Source organism: Fringilla coelebs, assembly GCF_963513975.1.
Source record: "Fringilla coelebs genome assembly, chromosome: 6".
In the NCBI taxonomy this organism is placed as follows: domain Eukaryota; kingdom Metazoa; phylum Chordata; class Aves; order Passeriformes; family Fringillidae; genus Fringilla; species Fringilla coelebs.
Genome location: NC_140034.1, coordinates 50671298 through 50690585, shown reverse-complemented (window position 1 = coordinate 50690585; position 19288 = coordinate 50671298). Strand labels below are relative to the sequence as shown.

General features: G+C 39.4%; 1 protein-coding gene across 1 annotated transcript; it reads right to left on the bottom strand.

Moving 5' to 3' along the window:
- Positions 1-232: 232 nt before the first annotated feature.
- Positions 233-18895, bottom strand: COPB1 (COPI coat complex subunit beta 1). Its single transcript, XM_084208566.1, has 22 exons — positions 18793-18895; positions 16129-16280; positions 15232-15461; positions 14372-14541; positions 14065-14179; positions 13431-13523; positions 12763-12900; positions 11693-11812; positions 11159-11266; positions 10921-11067; positions 10342-10487; positions 9178-9274; positions 8432-8592; positions 7774-7894; positions 7194-7421; positions 6840-7019; positions 5888-6032; positions 4366-4485; positions 3895-4040; positions 2578-2667; positions 1705-1860; positions 233-566 (listed from the first exon to the last, which is right to left on the bottom strand). Exons 2-22 carry the CDS (start codon positions 16217-16219, stop codon positions 507-509), a joined length of 2862 nt encoding a protein of 953 aa, XP_084064692.1. The 5' UTR covers positions 16220-16280; positions 18793-18895; the 3' UTR covers positions 233-506.
- Positions 18896-19288: the final 393 nt, after the last annotated feature.

Below are 19288 nucleotides of genomic sequence, written 5' to 3'. Positions count from 1 at the left end.
ACATTACCATCTAGAATATATAGCCTTTAATTTAGTTGGCAAATTTATATTCTCCTAGGTATACCAGAGTATTTTAATAATCATACTCACACATTCACATAGTCAGGCCTAGTCATTATTGCAAACACTGAAGCTATTACAGACTCTCACTTTCTCAGAGTTCCAAGTACCCCTGGACAGATATTCAATACTGATCAGATAATACAGAGATTATAATTTACAGACAAAACAGTACTGGTATAACTTGTTTATTGTACTGTGAGCATCAGTATATATTAGAGACAAAGAAAACATGACTTCCAGGACAAAGAAAAAAAACCCTGGAGATTTAAAATTTGCCCAATATCAATCATGGAGAACCTATAAATTATCTGCTGGGATGCTTTCAGCTCAAAAGCTTGGCTTCTACAATTACAGAACACTGAAGAATATAAGATGTTCTGGATCCCAAAAGCCACATACCTAAGGTTAAACTGTAAAAGACCTGAAAAGACATTAGGTAAAATTTATAAACTTGTCTTCTTCTGAGACAGATTGATCTTATCTCCAAGGCTCAGGGCCATTCCCTGTAAGGAAAAGGAAAACAACAATCATGACACAAATACTTCGTTTGAAAAGAACTTTATCTCATCTATATTAAAATGCAAGTTCCATATATAGAAACCTATTAAATCAGTGGCATGGAAATTTCTAGCTGCTCACTTCTTTGTACATTTCGTAGTGCTCACTTCCTTATCACTAGGTAAAGGTTAGGTCTACATATATTATTGAGACAATGAAACTTAACTGAGCTGGCAACTGTTACATGTGTTATCAACATGAAAAACAGAAGAATAAAACCTATTTTAACCTTTTGACCTCTCACCAATTGAAAGAGGACTACCAGGGGAGAAATTACAACTGCCTGTCCAGTTACTAAAATTCAACTGTTGAAAGTCCCAGTGCTGATACCAGCGCACTCAGTGCGCCACAGCTATGGAAAATTATTTAATCAAAGAGCCAGATTATTATTGCACAAAAACTGAAGAATCATCAAAAGAAACTGCATGAATAAATCCACATAATCAATAGCACAATGATTTCAAGATGAAACCATGCGGGTATATGTAATTGAATGCAGTCATATGTAAAAATGGCACTGTAACATATCAGAAACTTTTAATTTGAACCAGACCAAAATCTTTGTAGAGACATCACATAAACTAAATGTTTTCTTTGAATATGAAAACTCTCAGGTACTCCTTTACTGTACACTGTTGAAAATAATTCTATTTTACACTGGTGTTTTTGCTTTATTTATTCCAAACCCCAGTCTTTTTTTTTTAGTTGGGAGGTAGAAACTCTACAATCCAAACCAGACGCATGTATCTACTGAAAATACTCCTACTAAAAACCCTGGGCTTTTCTTTAGTTGGTTTTAAAAAGAATCCGTGAATAGCAATTACATGCATAAAATTTCCTTGTACACTGAAATGTGCAATTTGGTAGGAAAAACATCACATAACCCTGGGGCATGTTTGCTCTTTATTTAAAAGCAAATAAAATATAACATCCTATTTGCAGCACTATGGACAAAGTTGGGAAATCTTGTCACAAAGGCCTATTTTATGGTAACACACCAGGAGAAAAGAGTCAAAAACCTGTGGCTGTTTAGGAGTGCTCGGTACATTGCTCTAAAAGGGTGAGGATGGCAAGCCCCATTACCTGACTCTTGGCCCGGATCCGTATGTGGCCCGTGACAGGTGCCTCTGGCCCCAGGTGAATCGGCTTCTCAATGCTCACGTTGGCCAGGGCGTCCTCCCCGAAGATGGAACGGGCATAAAGATTGGCTGCCATGAAGCCACAATAGCCTGAAAGGGCCTATGGAAAGCACATGGGAACCCTTAAAAGACCAAAATCCTCTGAACACAGTTTAGTTCACCCTAAGTTTGCTAGGCAGTTATCAATGTATCATGTTTACACTTCTTTCTTGAGGTGCAATATTTTGTAACGTGGCAATCACGCACTGGGAAACTGGTGGCCTTTTTCTAGAATTCCTATTGGGAATTATGCAGTATCAAGACAAGGCAGGAGGGCATTTTATGGTTTGTTTTAACCAACAGCAAGATGGCAAAGAAGCTAAATAGCTACTATACTTAATTTGGTTACTATATATGTAATAGCTAATAGCTATCATACATGCTCTGCCTTAACAGCAAGTAGCTATTCTATATATTTATTCTCCTTTACAACAAGAAGGCTAAACTGGCAAAAGAAAGGTAAATTTTGTCCGAGAGGAAGAAATATGGAGCTACTAAAAAACCCCCTTTATGCAAACAAATGGTCCCATCAAGTCTGTGCTACAGCTTAGCTGCTATGAATCAAAATGGACATTCTGATTTTCCACCTTGAGACAACAGAATTTTGGGAACGTTTATCTGCTTTTATTCATTTTTGAGTAAAAGCTTTGAGATATCAGTACTATTTCATTTTGTAAGCAGGCATTTCTAAGAATATTAACAACAAACGTTGAACAAATTAAATAATAAAGCACAGGAACTAAAAAAGTTATCTAAAACTCTCCAAGAAATAACTCACCTTCTCTGGAGTCAGGCATTTCATGTTGGTTGACTTCAGTATGTGCTGTAAGTATTCATTTAAATCAATGATATTTGTGTTCACTGTTACCTTCAAGAAGGAAAGAAAAAGGCAATTTCTTTAACTAGCACCTCAGGTATTTCTGAAATCTCTTCTTCAGGGCTCTATAAAGGAGATCACTTCCACATTCCTCCTTGAGGAACAGCACACTCAATAAGCTGCATGCACTTCCCACTATGTGGTGGCATCATAGGAAGTCTTCCCCTCTTGCCCTCCACTTGTAAAGATGGAGAATTTCATGCTATTACCATGGTTTCTAAAATCTACTGGGTGAACATGATACTCTGTTGAACATCTAAATTCTCTACAGCAAACAGTGGACTCCTTGTCTGAATACAGTTTACTCATTGCCAGAACAAGAAAAAGCAACACCTAGTCCAAAGTTTGCTTTTAACCAGTGATAAAGATTCCTTTCATCCTCCCCTTCTAGCAACAAAGTTCTCTGGGCTGCCTTGGCTTCATCATATTGCATATTATGTACCTTGTTTAAATTGTTTTTTAACATCTCTCTTAGGAGGAGTTTACAAACTACTAAGGCTTCATGTATCATCTATTACAATATATTGTGCACAAGTTCCCCCCGAGACATTTAAACCCAGTCTCAAGTGAGCACACCTATGTACCACACAAGGCTACAGTTCATCCCACTCTGGTTTAATGTTTCTAGTCCATTCCTGTATGATATTATCTCCCTTAAACCCCTTTTTTCAGGTTTGGGCACCCTCAGTTACTATGAAGTTTAACCAGTGTCTTGCTGGTCTTACACAGCACCCAGAACTTTATGCTACAGCTGAACTGCAAAGTAGCAAAGTAAAAGAAAGATGTTCCTGTCCCCCTAGCAGGGGACTGGACTAAACAACCTTTAGAAGGTCCCTTGCAACCCACAAGACAACGTGATTAGAACTGGAGAGGCTGAGCAGCATGAGTAATTCTGCAGCCTCAGCATACACTTACACTTGTTGCCATCTCACCTTTGAGCCAAAATACACAGCAATCACCAGTCAGCTTGGACAGCTTCCATAGAGGAGGTAAAGCTCAATGCACACAACCTCTTTTGCAAGCCAAAACCCCAGTTACTGCATTGCTAAGCTTGTGAAACTGATAAGATAGCTGTAAGAGAATAAGCTACTTGAGGCAAACATCCAATGAGGATGTTGAATGAGGTTTATGTGGCAATAGATAATGCTGCTGTAATGAGCTGCTCTAGAACAAGAGACAGAATTGTATCTTGTCAACAAATTAACCCCAAAAACTAACTTTGTTTTCCCATTCAAATTCTGCCCACATCTGTCTGAACTCAGCATCTGTACAGGAAGCAGGCTGGATGTAATCCATGATGTCAATGTGAATATCACTGAGAACCACACAGTTTCTGTCGCTGGCTGCTCCAGACACATCGTACACTGCAAGAGAACACACAAAACCATTTCTGAAGGTTCCAAAAAGTGAATTTGCACTTAATAAGGGTGCTGAGCTACCATCTGCCAGTTACTAAGAGTCAACCCTAGCTCAATCTCATGCTGACAATCATCCTAAAGGTAGTACATTCTATGATGGTTTTAAGTAACAGTGATATATAGATTTTTTTTAAATCATCACAAAATATTCTTACATTGTAATTTAATTTCTTCTTTCAATATGAAGGGCTTCACTTATTTCTGAGCTCATTAATCAGTTACAAATGCAATGCATTCATGTTAATTTTGCACACTGAAATGGTTTACTTACCAACATTACCAAAAATTATTCCATTTTCTGTAGAAGCGACTTTGACATTAGCTTTAATGTTTGCAAAATCATGTGGAGCAAGTGTCAGAGGAGATGGTTTTTCCACAAGTTTCAAGTCACCTGTGTAAAGAAATTGGGAGATGAAATCAGGGAATACTAGCAGTATACAATGAGCTTAGCTTCTGTACAACAGCTTTGTATTTTCTTTTCATTCAATTTTTGCATCTACAGAGCTGCACTAAACACCACCATAAAGATATTAATTGATTTGGAATTGGCTGTTTGTTTTTTTTTATAGTCTCCTAATTGCAAGATAAATCACATTATGTACAAATTTCAGTTAAAATATTGCTGTGTTCACCCAAACCCCATTGAAAACAAATGCAAATACTGAATTAAATGGGCTTTGGGTGGAGCTTAGTATTAATTTTTAACAAGGAAATGGTTAATTCTACCTTGTATTTTAATCACTGACATCATCATAAGGCCTAACCCTATAGTCATGTGCCTCAAATCCAAAGTACAATGTCCAGCACTACAAGCACCAAGCTATTTACAAAAAGATCAAAATGTCCCCCAGATTCTGAATATAACTGCTCCAAGGAAACACTAAGGGGTGCATTTTTACTAATCCCGCAGCAAGCAATTGGAAAGACTCCTTAGTTCTATTAAACTGCAACTTGAGAACACAGCATGAACACCATAAGCTCCACATATGGGAGTGATGCCTCAAGTCAGCTTTTGCAGTACATCAGCTGGGAAATACAGAATTCCACTTTACTGAGCTGACAAATAAAAAATACAACCTATTAAATAATGCATCCATTTGATTTACTTCCATCATTAGTCTCATTGAAAGATTTACAAAATTTTAGGAGAAAGGTTATGCCCCTCCAGTCATGTCTACAATAGTGAAAAGTACAAAACGTGAGTTCTTCTAGCATATTGCAAATGTATTTCAGCTCCTGACTGCCAAAGCAGAGGACAACTAATAAGAAACTGGTTACTGTTCTTGAATTATCTGCTCCAGTGACTCCTCTAAGAGAAGCTAATGAAGCCTCAGTATTGTCCAAGCAGGGCTCTGATACAGCTGTTGGTACAGCGAACGGTTTCAGTTGAGTAAATGCAGTATTTAAGTACTTCAAGCTGAGTGCAAAAACTACCTAGGGCAGATGGCTTTCTGCTCCATACCAGTTGGGATTTTGACCTACTTTTATTTTCCTGTCTATGCACAATGAAGAATAAGTACCTCAAACAACCTGCCTATATCTCAGGAAAAAAGGAGAAGGGGAAATGGAACACTATGTTTTTAGTGATATAATCTGACTATGGTTTATATAATCAGATTGCATTATCAGTACATGCAAACTTACACCAAATATTTAAAACAGTGTATTTTAAAGGCATTCAAAATGGTGACTAACTGGCATCACTTTGTAAGGGTTTCAGGAATTTCTTACAGCAGGGTAATGTCCAATTCCCAAAAGCTCAGAGCTGCTTTGTTTGCAGCATGCCTCCTTACCCAGCGTGGCCAGCTCCAAGGTGCAGTTCTGCAGGGTGTCACTGGTCTGGTTGACCACGAGCACATCCAGCACGATGTCATACTGATTGACATGGACATAGGCTTCTGCATACACAGGGTCTGAGAAACCTGTCAGCTGAGTGACCTGTCACACAAGCCAAGGGATTCACCTCCTCAGAAACCAGTTTAAAACACAGAATCATTCAAACAATGACAAAAAAAATGAGAATAAAGTACACTTAAATTGATCACTCTTTAATATGGGCCTCCAAAACAAGTTGCCTTCCTTCACATGCCCCCCTGCATACAAACTGTAAGTTTATATACACATATAAACCATCTCCAAATGAAATGAATTCTGAACTAATAAGTTCCTAAAATATGCACTATAATGCTATTTATTCTTAAGATGATCAGCAGGACAAAGAAATGCTGACTTAAAATGAAAAGGTAATTTTAAACATCAAAAAGAATTCATCCATTCTTTCAAAGTCTTGGGGGTTTAACTCTTAACTAATTAATCACTCAAGTGATTTCTTCTCTTTAAACCTCCTCAGCAGGTTCTGCTAATCTACAGAAAAAAAGGCAAAAGAGTGAAATAAGGATGCATTGCACTTGGCAATAGGATATAGCAGCCAAAGAAAGGGGATCATAATCACTTCTGGCATCCCTGCTCCCTTTCCTGTGAACTTTACTGGGATTTTAAGGCAGCACACCCTAATTTCTTCTCCACATTCTACCAGCTCAGCACTATTCAAGTCTCCTTCTTGTTCTTCCTCTCCCCATTTGAGAAGGTAACAACTATAAGCACAAGTGCTTTTCTTTTTCTCCTGATCCCAACCAGGATACAACTGGGTCTTCCAATCAAGCAGCATAGTCTGGTTCATCAGTTCCAGTCTGCAATTCCCAGAGTGATCCCATGTATATAATTAAAGCACTGATTTCCCACTACCTTATTAAGTTTGGAAGCGAGAGGATCAGCAGCCTCTTTCCTCTGTGTGTTTCCCATTGCTGCAAGAAGGCTAAGCTGGAACTGGTCTTCTTTTGAGCTCATTTCATTTTTAGCAGTAAGCTGCATGAAGGAAATGGGATCATCTGGCTGAATTGTCACATTCCTCTTCTCAGATTCTTTCTGCAGGAAGAGAGTAATTCAAGAATTCAGTGAATTCCATTCCTTAGCACAGAAAAACAGTCAAATAATGGCTGACCTACACAGAGTCAAATGGTGACATATCTGGGACTGGCCTGGATGTGAACACCTGTAAAAACTCCAAGTGTTTATGGTTACACACTGGTAACAGCTCACCTTCTGGGAAAGTTTCTCCTCTTCTAGCTTGGCTGACAGCATGTGAGAGAGGGACTGCCGGCATTCTTTGTTGAAAATGTCATTCATGAGAGGAGAACATTCTGACAACACTTTCAGACACAACGAAATACGATCCACATCATCATCTGTAATTGGCTTCTTGGGAAGAGAAGACTTTCCCAAGTGGAGAATAGTGGCCATCAGCAGCATAGCTTCAGCAATAAAGGACTGAGAAGGAGCACAAAGAGAATGGAGGAAGGTTATTGCATTTTCCACAGCTTTAAAGAAATGTTGACTTCTGACTAATTCAGGAAAAGGTGCATATTAATCAAACCATAACATCTCTAAACAGTTTACAGTTTTTTAGTACTTGTTATCTGAAACCAAGCAGAATGATTTAGAGACTGTCTAGATAGAATGGCTGGAAAGCAGCAGATCCTGTTTGTGATCCAAGCAGTCATTATTATCCAATCACATAACTGGCACTTCACTTTGGACTTAACCCATTTTGCATCTTTGTAAAAGAAAAGAGGCAAAAAGCAGCTGTTCCTTAAATGTGAAAACACAAGAGATGACTCACATTTTGTTTCTTCTTTTCCTGAACTAGGGACACATAACGCAAAGCAATCTTGGTTAAAGTTGTAGCAAGAGAAGCTGCAACAAAGAAATCTCCATCCAGCAAGAATCCTCGTAAGGGAGGTCTGCAAAGACAAATGATCCTCAGAAAACTACTTGTGGATGACAATCTTCAGCCTACTTCTCTTGATACCTTAATTTTCATACTGTACAAGCAAAATAAGTTTGAAACACCTCACAAGGTTGGGTTTTTTCCTTCTCAAAGTAATTTTCTAGATACAGAGATTTTCACAAGTCACAGTCATTTCCATGTGGACTAGGGAGAGAGAGGTGTAGGAGTGCAAGGTGATATAAAGGGAACAAAATATTTTAATCTGAAGGCAGTATCCCTGTATCCAACTAAAACTGTGAGAGAACTTCATATGTAAAAAAATCAACTAGAATTCAGGACATCATAATTAATAAAGCACTTATTAGTACAGTAAGCTTTGATTACAAATCCTAAGCAATCGGGCAACTTTCTATTCTATCTAGCTGGGATAATACCTTACAACAGGAAACTCCCTCAACCACTGAACTCTGTATGACAGATAATACCACTCAAATAAACAAAGACAAAAATTAAGCAAGCCATTCCTGGCCAAGCATGAAATCACAAATACCTGTCTTCTTCCTTTTTGGCAGGTCGGGAACTGCTAAGAGCGCTTTGTGTTGCATAAGTGCCCATCTCTGTCACTAACTTTTGGGCTGGACCCACAGACACCTCTTCTTCAGGTTTGAGCTCACCAGCTTCTTTCTTGATTTCAGATTCTACTATTGGGATCTAGAAATGAGCAGAAAGCAACTCTTACAATTAAAATAAAAGATGTTTTTGTTCTGCAGGTTTTAATAAAAATTATCTGCATTACTGAGGCTTTTATAACCAAAAGGTCAGCTACAGTGCATCAGTCTGGGAAGAATTTGAGGAAATAAGCAGATATTGAAATACATACAGAAGCTTCCTACACGTGCAATAAAGCTCTCATTGATGAATTAATTTTGTCAGAGAAATCTTTCTCTTGGAACAACCCAGACTTAAAGCACTTTTTCTTTGCTACTGGATATAGTTAAATCATATCTTAAAACTGCCATAATTTTCTGAAATAAAGAATTTCCCAACTCTTCTCTTAATAGATATCACTTATGCTCAGCTAAAGTATGCTACTTGAAAAAAATGAGTAATGAATACAAAACCCTGACTGGTTTTTACTTAAGATTTCCTGTGCACATGCCATTACACATCACAAGTCCCCTTACACTTACGTCTTACTTGATCTTTCTAAAATACCTTTTCTTAGAAAACCCACTGCACAATGGCAGGAAAAACCACAAAGAGCCAGGAAATACAAAAACCCCCAAATATACAGACCTCTCCGAGTGATCTGCGAACCTCTGTCATTACACTTTGTATATCCTCCTTTGTGCTGCAATATTCTCCAAGGATCCATAATGCTCCTCGATAAATCCTGAGACAAGAACAGTAACTTAAATCATGCTTTTGTGATATACTCAAACAAGCACCAAGAAAAGTGATTTAAAGTGATTTATCAGGTAGTAAAGGCCAGTCTTGACAAATTCAAAAGGACACAACTGACAAAAGTAGGTTAAATCAAAAGCAACTATCTTTTAAGCCTCAGTAAGTTCATGAAAAAGTACATCTAATTAGATATATTCTCTGCTACTTATTTATTTTCATCTGTGTTAAACCTGAAATACACAAAATTAAGTTTCATTGTGATCATAATGAAATACTCCATTGCATGTGAATAAAGTCAGTTCTAAATTCTCCACTTTACTGAGACAAAATCATTTTTCCATTATACAGGAGAAAATGAAAAACCAGAACAAGAATGAAGATTAGGAAAAGAATAGCAAAGCTTCAGAAGGATTTCTTCCCCCCACTTAATGAGATTACAATGGAGATGGGATTCAGAGTTTTCTGTGTATTAGGAGAATGACAGAGTGCTCCTCTGACACAGAAAAGTTCTCATATGACTTAACCTTTACAGATGCATCAGCAAGCAAAGTTTTTAGAGCCTTGAAAGGTACTAAAATAGCTTTATAGTTTGTAAAGCTCAGGCTATGTTAGATTAGGTTTTCTAATAAATGTACAGTATTTCCAGTTGCCTACAAGTGCAAATTCTTTAGGAATTCTGTTTTAACAAATATATTACTTTATGTTTGGCCTTCATCAACAACTCTACCTCCTAGCAAGAGGAATTACAATTATCAAATACATTATAGAAATTAAAGTTGAATTTATTTCCTCTATTCAATGCAACAAACACCCAATTTATCTCTTGCACAAGTAGGCAAGAAGCTGTACCTAGAATAATACATTCTAAGAAATACATAAGAAAGCTGTACCTAGAATAATATTTAAGGTAGAATACCTCTAGCTTAAAATATCTAGGCTCAGAGTCACTCTGTGTGGGTAATGTGGATTTTGGTACTTATTTAATGACAATATACATTCAGTGCAAGTGAGCCACAGGTGCTCCCAAGTCTGTTTGATACCATATTCTGGACTCACTTGACAGATTTAATAGCATGAAAGACTTCAAGCATCTTCTCAACAATAAGAGGCCTGAGGTTTTCAAATCTCTGGATTGCTTCCCGCACAAACTCCAAGACATCAGCGGCTGCTGCTTCATTGTTGTCACTAAGGAACTCCATCAGCTGCCATGAAAGATGGAACATCAGCACAAACAGCAGCACAGAGAAGTTTGTACAATAATACTTTCCTTCTATGTTCAGAAAAATAAAACTCCTTATGTATCTCCAGAGAAAAAAACTGAAGTCAAACAACCTTAAGTACATTCCAAACAAGTCCAATTATCACATTCCCAAACTGTTTTTCTAGTCATACAAATTACTGCACTTTTAAAGGTCCTTTTCAGCTCTTGTTCTTCAAAAAATATAATAATAGTTTCAGAAGACAAATAATTACAGCATCAAAAGTGCTATACTACTTTAGGAATTAAAAATAGCATTGGTTCTTGTGAGGTTCATTATGAGGCCACTATTAGGAACATGTCAGCTTCAGCAATTCTGCATATGCTGGGTATAGGTGTAACACATGTAATGAGAATATAATGAAATCTTTGCATACCACTGGAATAACATTTGCAGCCATGTCTGGGAAGCGAACACTACAGGAATGCAGTGTCCGAACCAGGAGCTGTCTGTACTTGTCTGTATCTTCATGCTCTGTCACATTATTAGTTTTAATCACTTCCTTCTTCAGAACAATCACAAGCTGCAGAAAAGATCAAATAAAATTTTAAAAAAAGGGACATTTTTCAACAGAAAGAAAATAGTGAATTGAATCAAAAGCACATATAATTTACCTCCTCCACATTTCTTGAAGACACAAGATCCAGAGCCAGCTGAAGGGTTTTTTTGCGCACTTCTAGATCTGGGGTGCTCAACACCCTGAGGATGTCCATAACTAGATCCTGAAATAATAACAAAGTAAAGTATTTTGCCATTTAAAATTACTTCCTCTTCATACAATTCTATTTTTTCCTCCTCAATGATTTTCAAAGCCTTTCTGAATACATAATGTATGATCTACTGACAAGCAAGCAGCAGGCATTAGAATTCTCAGTGTTCATTTAATACATTTACACAGAAGTCTCCTATGCAGCTACACCATTAAACCTTACAACCAGGACAGCAATTGTCATTGTTAATTTTTATGCAGACAATAAAAGCAGCCAAGTCATAAACACAGAAGTCCATCCAATATATACTCAAAAACATACCAGCAGGAAATTGAAACTTCAGAAATTCTTTTCTCCGTGCATTGCAAAAAGCTGGGAGATTTGTTATTGAAGGCTTTTCTTTTCTAAGGCTTACAGGAAAACAGACAACCCATATACCTGCAACACTCGTTCGTGGGAGGGATGCTCCTTCAACTCAATCAACCGATCCAAGACAATCAGTTTCACATTATTATCACTTTCTTTAATAATCAAATCTATGTAGCATTGGGCAGCAGCCTAAAATTAAAAGGATCAAAACCAATTTTTAAGTCATGAAGAGGGTAAACTGGAAAATTTCTGAAATTGAGGAAAAGACTCCTATTTTACTATTAAAGCAGCTACTCAGAGTTGGCACAGAAATTAACCTGATAAACAGACTTTAAAATTTCTTGTTCACCATGTTACAAAAATCACACATGAAGGCTCACAATGGCATCAGCTTACAGTACACAGACTTGACTTCAAATTCAAAGACAGATATAAGATAGGTTATCTGACATGCTTTGGGTCAGCTGTGAAATATGCAACAGGGCATGAAAACCAACAAAAGAGTTGGCAGTATTAGCCTACCTAGATTAGGTTTTAATGACAGCTTCTATGTACAGTGTGTCTACTTAACAAAAGTGAGTATGCCAAACCAAGAATGTTGGATTTCATACTCCCCCCTGACCTTTGGAAGCTACATTTACAATGCTCTAAATCTATGCATAACCTATCTTTCAAATTTCCATACAAATTCCAAATTTCTAAGTGATCTTCAACCATCAGCTGTAGAAATACAAAACTAAGAACCCCAGGTCAATCAGTAATCAACACTGATTATACTTCTTCACTGCTTTATACTTCTACCCTGGTCTGAAATGAGTGATATTCACGAGTAAAAAATTTCATCCAATCTCTGAAATCTTCAGCTGTAGTCTGCTTTGCTAAGTAGGCCAAGTAAATCGTAGGTTGGCCCAACAGTCTGCACAGTATTCAAGCTTGTCCCCTACCAAAGAGACATGAAATCCACTAGCTCCAGGTCTGCTCAGTCTTTTTCTGTGACCAGTTCTAAGAGATATTTTAGGATAGTGTTTCATATGAGAAGTGTTACTAAAGCCTTCCCTCCCAAGTATCAACATGCAGCACACGGCTTTCACTTCAGTGCACTAGAAGCTACTGAAGAGCTGAAAACATCACTTTCATACCTTGATTGCTGTGGGTGCACTGGAGAGTGTAACCAGAGTACCTGCAGCCTCATACTTCACTGCAGGACTCGAGGACTGCAGCAGGTTGTAGATGCAGCGAATGAACCGAGCTCTCTCTGACGGATTCGCGTGACAGACCTCGATAAAAGAATGATCCACAGTTGGCACACAAAGCAAAGAGCAATCCTACAGCTCACCTGCTCCACTATCTTACAGAGAGGAGAAAATTACCCAAAAGGTGACAACCTTTTCTGGTGACAGAAGTGTCATTCACAGCTGTAAAAGTCTAATTTCAAAAGCTGTTCTCAGCAATTGAGTAATGTTACAGAGTCTTAAAATCTCACATCAAAAGGAAGGACAGAGCCTCTAACAGCCTCTGTAACAGATGCCCTGCTCATGCCCACAAAGAGCACTCTGATAAAACTGTCCCCATCACAGCAAATCTGGTGAGACTTATTGCTCTGTACAGTGCACACTTGAGCTCTTTATCATTTCAAGAGACAAGTTTTATTCAGCTCTATTAAGCAATGACATTTTCCTGACATGGACAAGAAGCCAGCTAAATTCCTTTTTCAGCAACATTCCATCCCTTTCTAAGAAGTCTAATATAATGCTGTAAATTAATATGTGCCATTTATTTTAAATGTGGAACAACATTTCCCTTTTACCTTGTAAATTAGTTCAACAATAACCAACTGCAGTATGTCACCAAAGGTCTGCACTTGGTCAATACACGTACTCAAATAATCCAAAGCTCGATCCTACAGAGAAAATAAATTATTTTACATTATTCAGAGTTTACTCAATCAGTTGAATTTTAAATAATAACACATGCTAAAAATTAAAATACAAAACAGCCTTTATGCAATGCTTCACACAACCTAAAGATCAAAATAATCCATCCTGTCTATAGAGGGTAAAAAGAGAGACAAACTAATGGTAATTAGGCACAAAAGGCAATTGCCTGTAGAACAAGTAACCCAAAACACTTAACAGACACTTCTATTTCTTTCTCATGCAACTACAAAAGCTTTAGAACAGCAGATAAAGGAGTGCTTCTCAGTAAGATTAAGCTCCCATTTTTCAGCACCTTCACCAAATAGAATAGTTCTCCTTTAAAATAAAGAGAGCACTAAATAACTACATTATCAGTACCAAATATCCCACAAAAGCATTAACACATTAACATACATGGGGTTTTTTATGAATACAAGTAGTTTATACTACCAACAAACTAATGGCTAGTTACCCAGCATATTTACAATTATTAAACCAAATTACTTTGAGGGCAGGTATCCTTACCTGATCTGCATGAATTAGCATCATAAATGCATTTCTTTTGCAGCTTGCATCTTTCTCATTCACCAAGAAATCATGAATCAGTTCAGGAGCATCAGGTATAAGATGTTCAAAGTTCCTTTAGAAGAAAAAAACCATAATTAAGAGCTACTGGCACGGAGTAGAACCCAAGGATGCCCATTAACCAGAGGAGGAAAGGCAAACAAACATTCTGAACACCACACTAGGCAGTGATAAATACTTGAGCTCTCAAGAACTGCAGGCAGTGCAGGTGCTGTGTGTGCAGGATTGTGCCTGGTTTGTGTGGTACCTGTAGATGGTGTAGATGGCCAGCACGGCGTTGCGGCGCACGTAGCTGTGCCGGTGCTCCAGGCAGGCGCGGATGGCCGGCATCAAGGGCTCCAGCAGCTCGGCCTCCTTCAGCTTGCACAGAAAGCGCAGGGTGGAGCCTCGGATAAACTCATTGGGGTGCTGGAGATCCTAAAAGCAACAGGAAACATATTTGAAATGCCACAGTCTCCAGATGAATGCACTTACCACCTTCTCTCACACTCAGCTCTCCCACTGTACAAATTCCCAACAGCCCCAATGACATCTCACTGTTTTCTCAAGAAATGCTTTCCTAAAGCACTGCTGCCCCACGATATTTAAAATATGTATTTATGTGCAATAATATTTTAAAATATTATGTATATGTATATTATGTATATAATATATAAAAATATTATTTATGTGCAACAAAACTTACAAAGCCTGTAGGATTTTTTTCTGGATTATATTTTCCCAACCCATTCCCAAAGTTGAAGCTCTTTAATACCTTTATGAAGGTGTTTCCCAAATATACCACAATAGTGTCCTTTTATGACCCACGACTTGTCCCAAGATGCCTGGAAGATGGTAACTATGTTACCCCTCACCTTTAATGTTCACTGACGAGGAAACACAGCACTATGTTTTTGTTAAGTTATACCAGTAAAAGAACACAAAACTCCTTGGCAGTAGGTCTGATGCCCATCTGCAGTTATCCAGCTCTGAAGCACTGAGACACAACGGATAGGAAGGAAATGCTGAGCGTAAACAATGTTTACATTTATTCCGTAACACAAAATGCTACCCTTTCTACAAAGATCCAGCAGAAGAATAAAACCAATGAAATAACCAAGAGGCTACCTTTCTGTATGCATCACACACGAGGATCATTTCCTGCAGGAGCCTGCCATCTGGAGTGGTCTTTGGCACGATCTCCCAAAAGACAAGCAGCAGCTTTTTGATGGTATGGTCTTGGAGAGGCAGCACAAAACGTATGATGGTCATCAGGAGCCCAGGCAGCTTCTCACCATTCAGAATCATAATGATCACCTTCTTCAAGGCCTCTGTCTTCAACTTGACATCTCCTTTTTCTAGAGAAGGAAATGAAGTGAGGAAGGCTGACATGTCACAGTTACTTTAACAGGAATATTGATCCTCAGTGTCAGAAGACACAAACTCCTCTGAAGGAGTGAAATACAGCATATCAATAAAATCCATGCCTTTACTTCTATTAAAGGATAAAGAGGAAGCAATAGCTATTTAAAAATAAGCATGGAAATCAAGGAATAATCAGAAGATCAATATATTGTAATTGAAAGAGTTCAAATCCCCAGGCTGTTTTAATGTTTAAATTTGTACCAGGATACTACAATACGCTCTGGTGTCACACTTATACCAACACTGCTGCTTTGGCCAGCACATTCAACAGTACACTGAACAAGTGACAACAAAATTTGTTGTTTATTCCAAAAAAATCTGCTCAGATCTGCCTTAGCCCAAGCAGGTATTATTTAAAACACTCAAAATAAAAAAAATATTTCAGATTTTCACAGACTGTGGAGTACACTGAAGCACATAAAATAATATGAAGTTTCTCAAAACACATCAGAGGAACACACATCTTCAAGAACTCAACAGAAAATAAACATGAAACTGACTTGTTTTAGCTTACAAAATGTAAACAATACTCTAGGGAAGGCACAATGAGAGATTAATTCAGGTAAGACGGAGTATCCTTCAGTCACTGCCAATACTTGCCTAGGTCATTTTTTAAGCTGATTTCAGAAGGTGGCTCTGAATCCATGGGAACATTGATCAACGTGTAACACACGTTCTCTGCAGCAGTCATGGCTCTTGGTTACAGCAATTCTCTCAAGGGAAGAATTGTTTTCACACAAATATTAGACAACCTAAAATCAGGCAAACAAAACCATCCCAAAGTTAAAAGACTTTATTAACAAACACAAAAGCATTATTATAACTGACTTAATGGCTTGGAAGGATTGCTGGGATTGCAGAGTTTCTTGAGAAGCTGCAAAAAAAAAAAAGCTTTCTTGCTTTGCTGTTACCCTAAAATATTCCTGTGAGCACCACAAAGATGAAGAGCATGGCATTTTTCAAAGACAACAAAAACCCCCAAGATTTTTCCAGTATTTTGGGCACAGTCAGGATAAAATAAGTGTACAGGGCACCATTTGACTGAAGCCAAATGGATACAGCAGCTTCTCCCTCCTGCAGTCATTCCCTGATCCCAGATGTATATCCCCACTATATTCCCTGCACTGCTGGTGCCCCTACAGGTGAATGACCCAAGCTGCAAAATCAGCTGAAAAACTTCACAGAAAAAAAGAAAAAACCGACAAGATAAAGTTCTGGACTCAATTAACAAGCTGAATCAGTCTATGCAGGAGGCTTTGAAGATGAGCGTGAGATCCAAGAGAGCAGAAACCAAGGATGGGAGAGCAGACAAAGTGATGGAGAGAGAAGCATTTTACCTGCCAGGGATCATCAGCTCAACCCTACTGTCTCCACTAGACACTAATGAGGAAACCAAGTCTTTTTATGGTGAAAAAGGACAAGAAGGCTACAGATCTATCAAAGCTGCTGTGTGCCTGGCAGTCCAGGTAATGAAATCTGCTATTAAGCTCAATTCTCATTCTCATGTTTGTTTTTTCCTTGTATAATAGATATCTAGGATCAAATCAACCCAATTGTTGTATCAATCCTCATTCTCATGTTTGTTTATTCTTCATATAATAGACATCTAGGATCAAATCAACTTTTTAATTCTATTTCTTAAGTAATGAAAAATGCTCAAGCTTGAGCTTGCTTGGCTAATGCTGTAGTGATACCACACTGACAAGCACAGCAAAGAAAACGGCTAATGTTTATTACGTGAGCAATTTTGTACTTTCTACAGAAATTGTGTCAAAAATAAATCTTTTATTGATACTAATTGTCTGGAAGTCTGAGACTCCCTTTTCTCATCAAATGGGCACCCAGAGAACCTCACCCTGAACAGGGAGCAGGGAAGTTGTGCTGGCCTGGGCTGCTGTCTCTTTCTCCACACAAGGAAACAACTCACATAATCAGCACCTAGACAACAACCCCAAAAATACTTGCAATACAAAATTTTAAGGAAACACTCTTCTTTCCATTATGAATTCTGTATTTTAAGGCCTAGATCCCTTAACTTTGCTGCTTACAAATATCTACATCAACCACTCATTCATGAAATTACTGGATGTTGCACTTAGTGCCATGCTCCAGTTGACAAAGGTGGTGATCAGTCAAAGGTTGGATTTGATGATCTCAGAGGGCTTTCCCAACTGTTTTCTTGCCTCAGCAGCAGCTTTTTTGCTTACATTTCCTATGCTGTTACCCAGAATTCCTGCCTCAAAGCCCTGCAGCCAGCACCTTCACCTACAAGAACAACTCATACAGACCATAAAACAGATCCTTGTGAAAGCAGGGCAGGTATCTTTACTCATACAGAGACATCAGCTGCAGAAATTTTCAAAATCACAGTCAAACATATCTCTGAAGTGTGATAAATGAGTGTACTTATGGCTCTGAAAAGCAGCAATGAAAAACAACTCTCCTAAAAGACAGAGCTGGGAGATTTGGCAGGGAAAACCACCACCCAGTTTTCCTCCTTGTAAGGCACAAAGACTTGAAAGTAGAGACATTGAGAGCCCACAGGGACACAGACATGGTGCTGCTTTAACTCTCCAGCAGTAATATCTCTGTCCCCCGTGGTGAGTCACTGAAGGGTTGGGGTCGGAGGGACTTTAAAGATGAATTCATTCCAAGCCCCTGCCCACTACCAGACCATGTTGCTCAGAGCCCCATCCAACCTGGCCTCGAACACTTCCGGGGATGGAGTACCACAACCAGAGCCCACGGGAATCGAAAGTTACGGAGTTTACAGAGCCCAGGAAGACAAAAAGCCACGCCTGCTCGCCACCGACATCCCCGGGGAGCCTGAGGAACGGGGGTACCTAATGAACCAACAACCTTGAGAATGCACCGTTTTACTGCCGCACAGCTACAACACAGGGTGCTCAAAATGTTTGCCAAAAAAATCCCGACAAATTTCCAGCCGGCTGAGGGCTAGTTCTCCCTTCACGTCCCAGGTCCTACTTCCACTCCAAACCCGGGCATTTTAAGCTATGAGGCAAAACTTCCCTCAATGTCCGCGTCCGCCTGCCATTCCCCTGAGCGAACCCCGAGCCCCGTAGCTCTCTCGGCACCGCAAACCCTCCCACAGCCGCCCGCGCCCCGGGGCCCTGCCGGGGCCACCGGCAAGATGCCGGCGGGGCCCTAGGGCCTCGGGCCTTGCGGCGCCCAGCGGAGAAGCAGAGCCCGCCCCTTTCCCCCGGCCCCGCGAGGCCGCCGCGGGCCGGCCGTGCGGCTCCGTACTGAGCGGTGGGGTCGGGCCGGTCCCGGTGCGGAGCTCAGCCCGCGGCGCTGCCGCTCCAGCGATGGCTGACGTGGAGCCGCGCCCGCCCCGGCCACATCGCGCGTACGGCGGCCGCGGCGGGACACGCCTCCCGCCAGCGCGAAAGGGGCGGCGCCGCCGCGCGGGAAAAAGGCGTTGGGAGGGGCTGCGCATGTGACGTCACGGCCTCGCGCGGGGATATCCGGGACCCTCGGGATGCAGGAAAACAGCAGAAAATAGCGACCGAAACTAAGATTAAACCCCCTAGATAGATAGATAGATAGATAGATAGATAGATAGATAGATAGATAGATAGATAGATAGATAGATAGATAGATAGATAGATAGATAGATAGATAGATAGATAGATAGATAGATAGATAGATAACAACAATAAAACAAAAAAGACAATAAAAGGGGGGGTAGGAAATGGCAAAGGGAAAAATAAATAAGAAAACAAATAAATGGGTGGGGGAA

Coding starts and splice junctions, on each gene's coding strand:
- COPB1 (XM_084208566.1), bottom strand. CDS start 16,219: ATGACTGCTGCAGAGAACGTGTGTTACACGTTGATCAATGTTCCCATG. Junction 14,180..14,371: donor GCCATCTACACCATCTACAG/GTACCACACAAA, acceptor TTTCTTCTAAAG/GAACTTTGAACATCTTATAC. Junction 2,668..3,894: donor AATTTGAATGGGAAAACAAA/GTTAGTTTTTGG, acceptor TCCTTCTTGAAG/GTAACAGTGAACACAAATAT.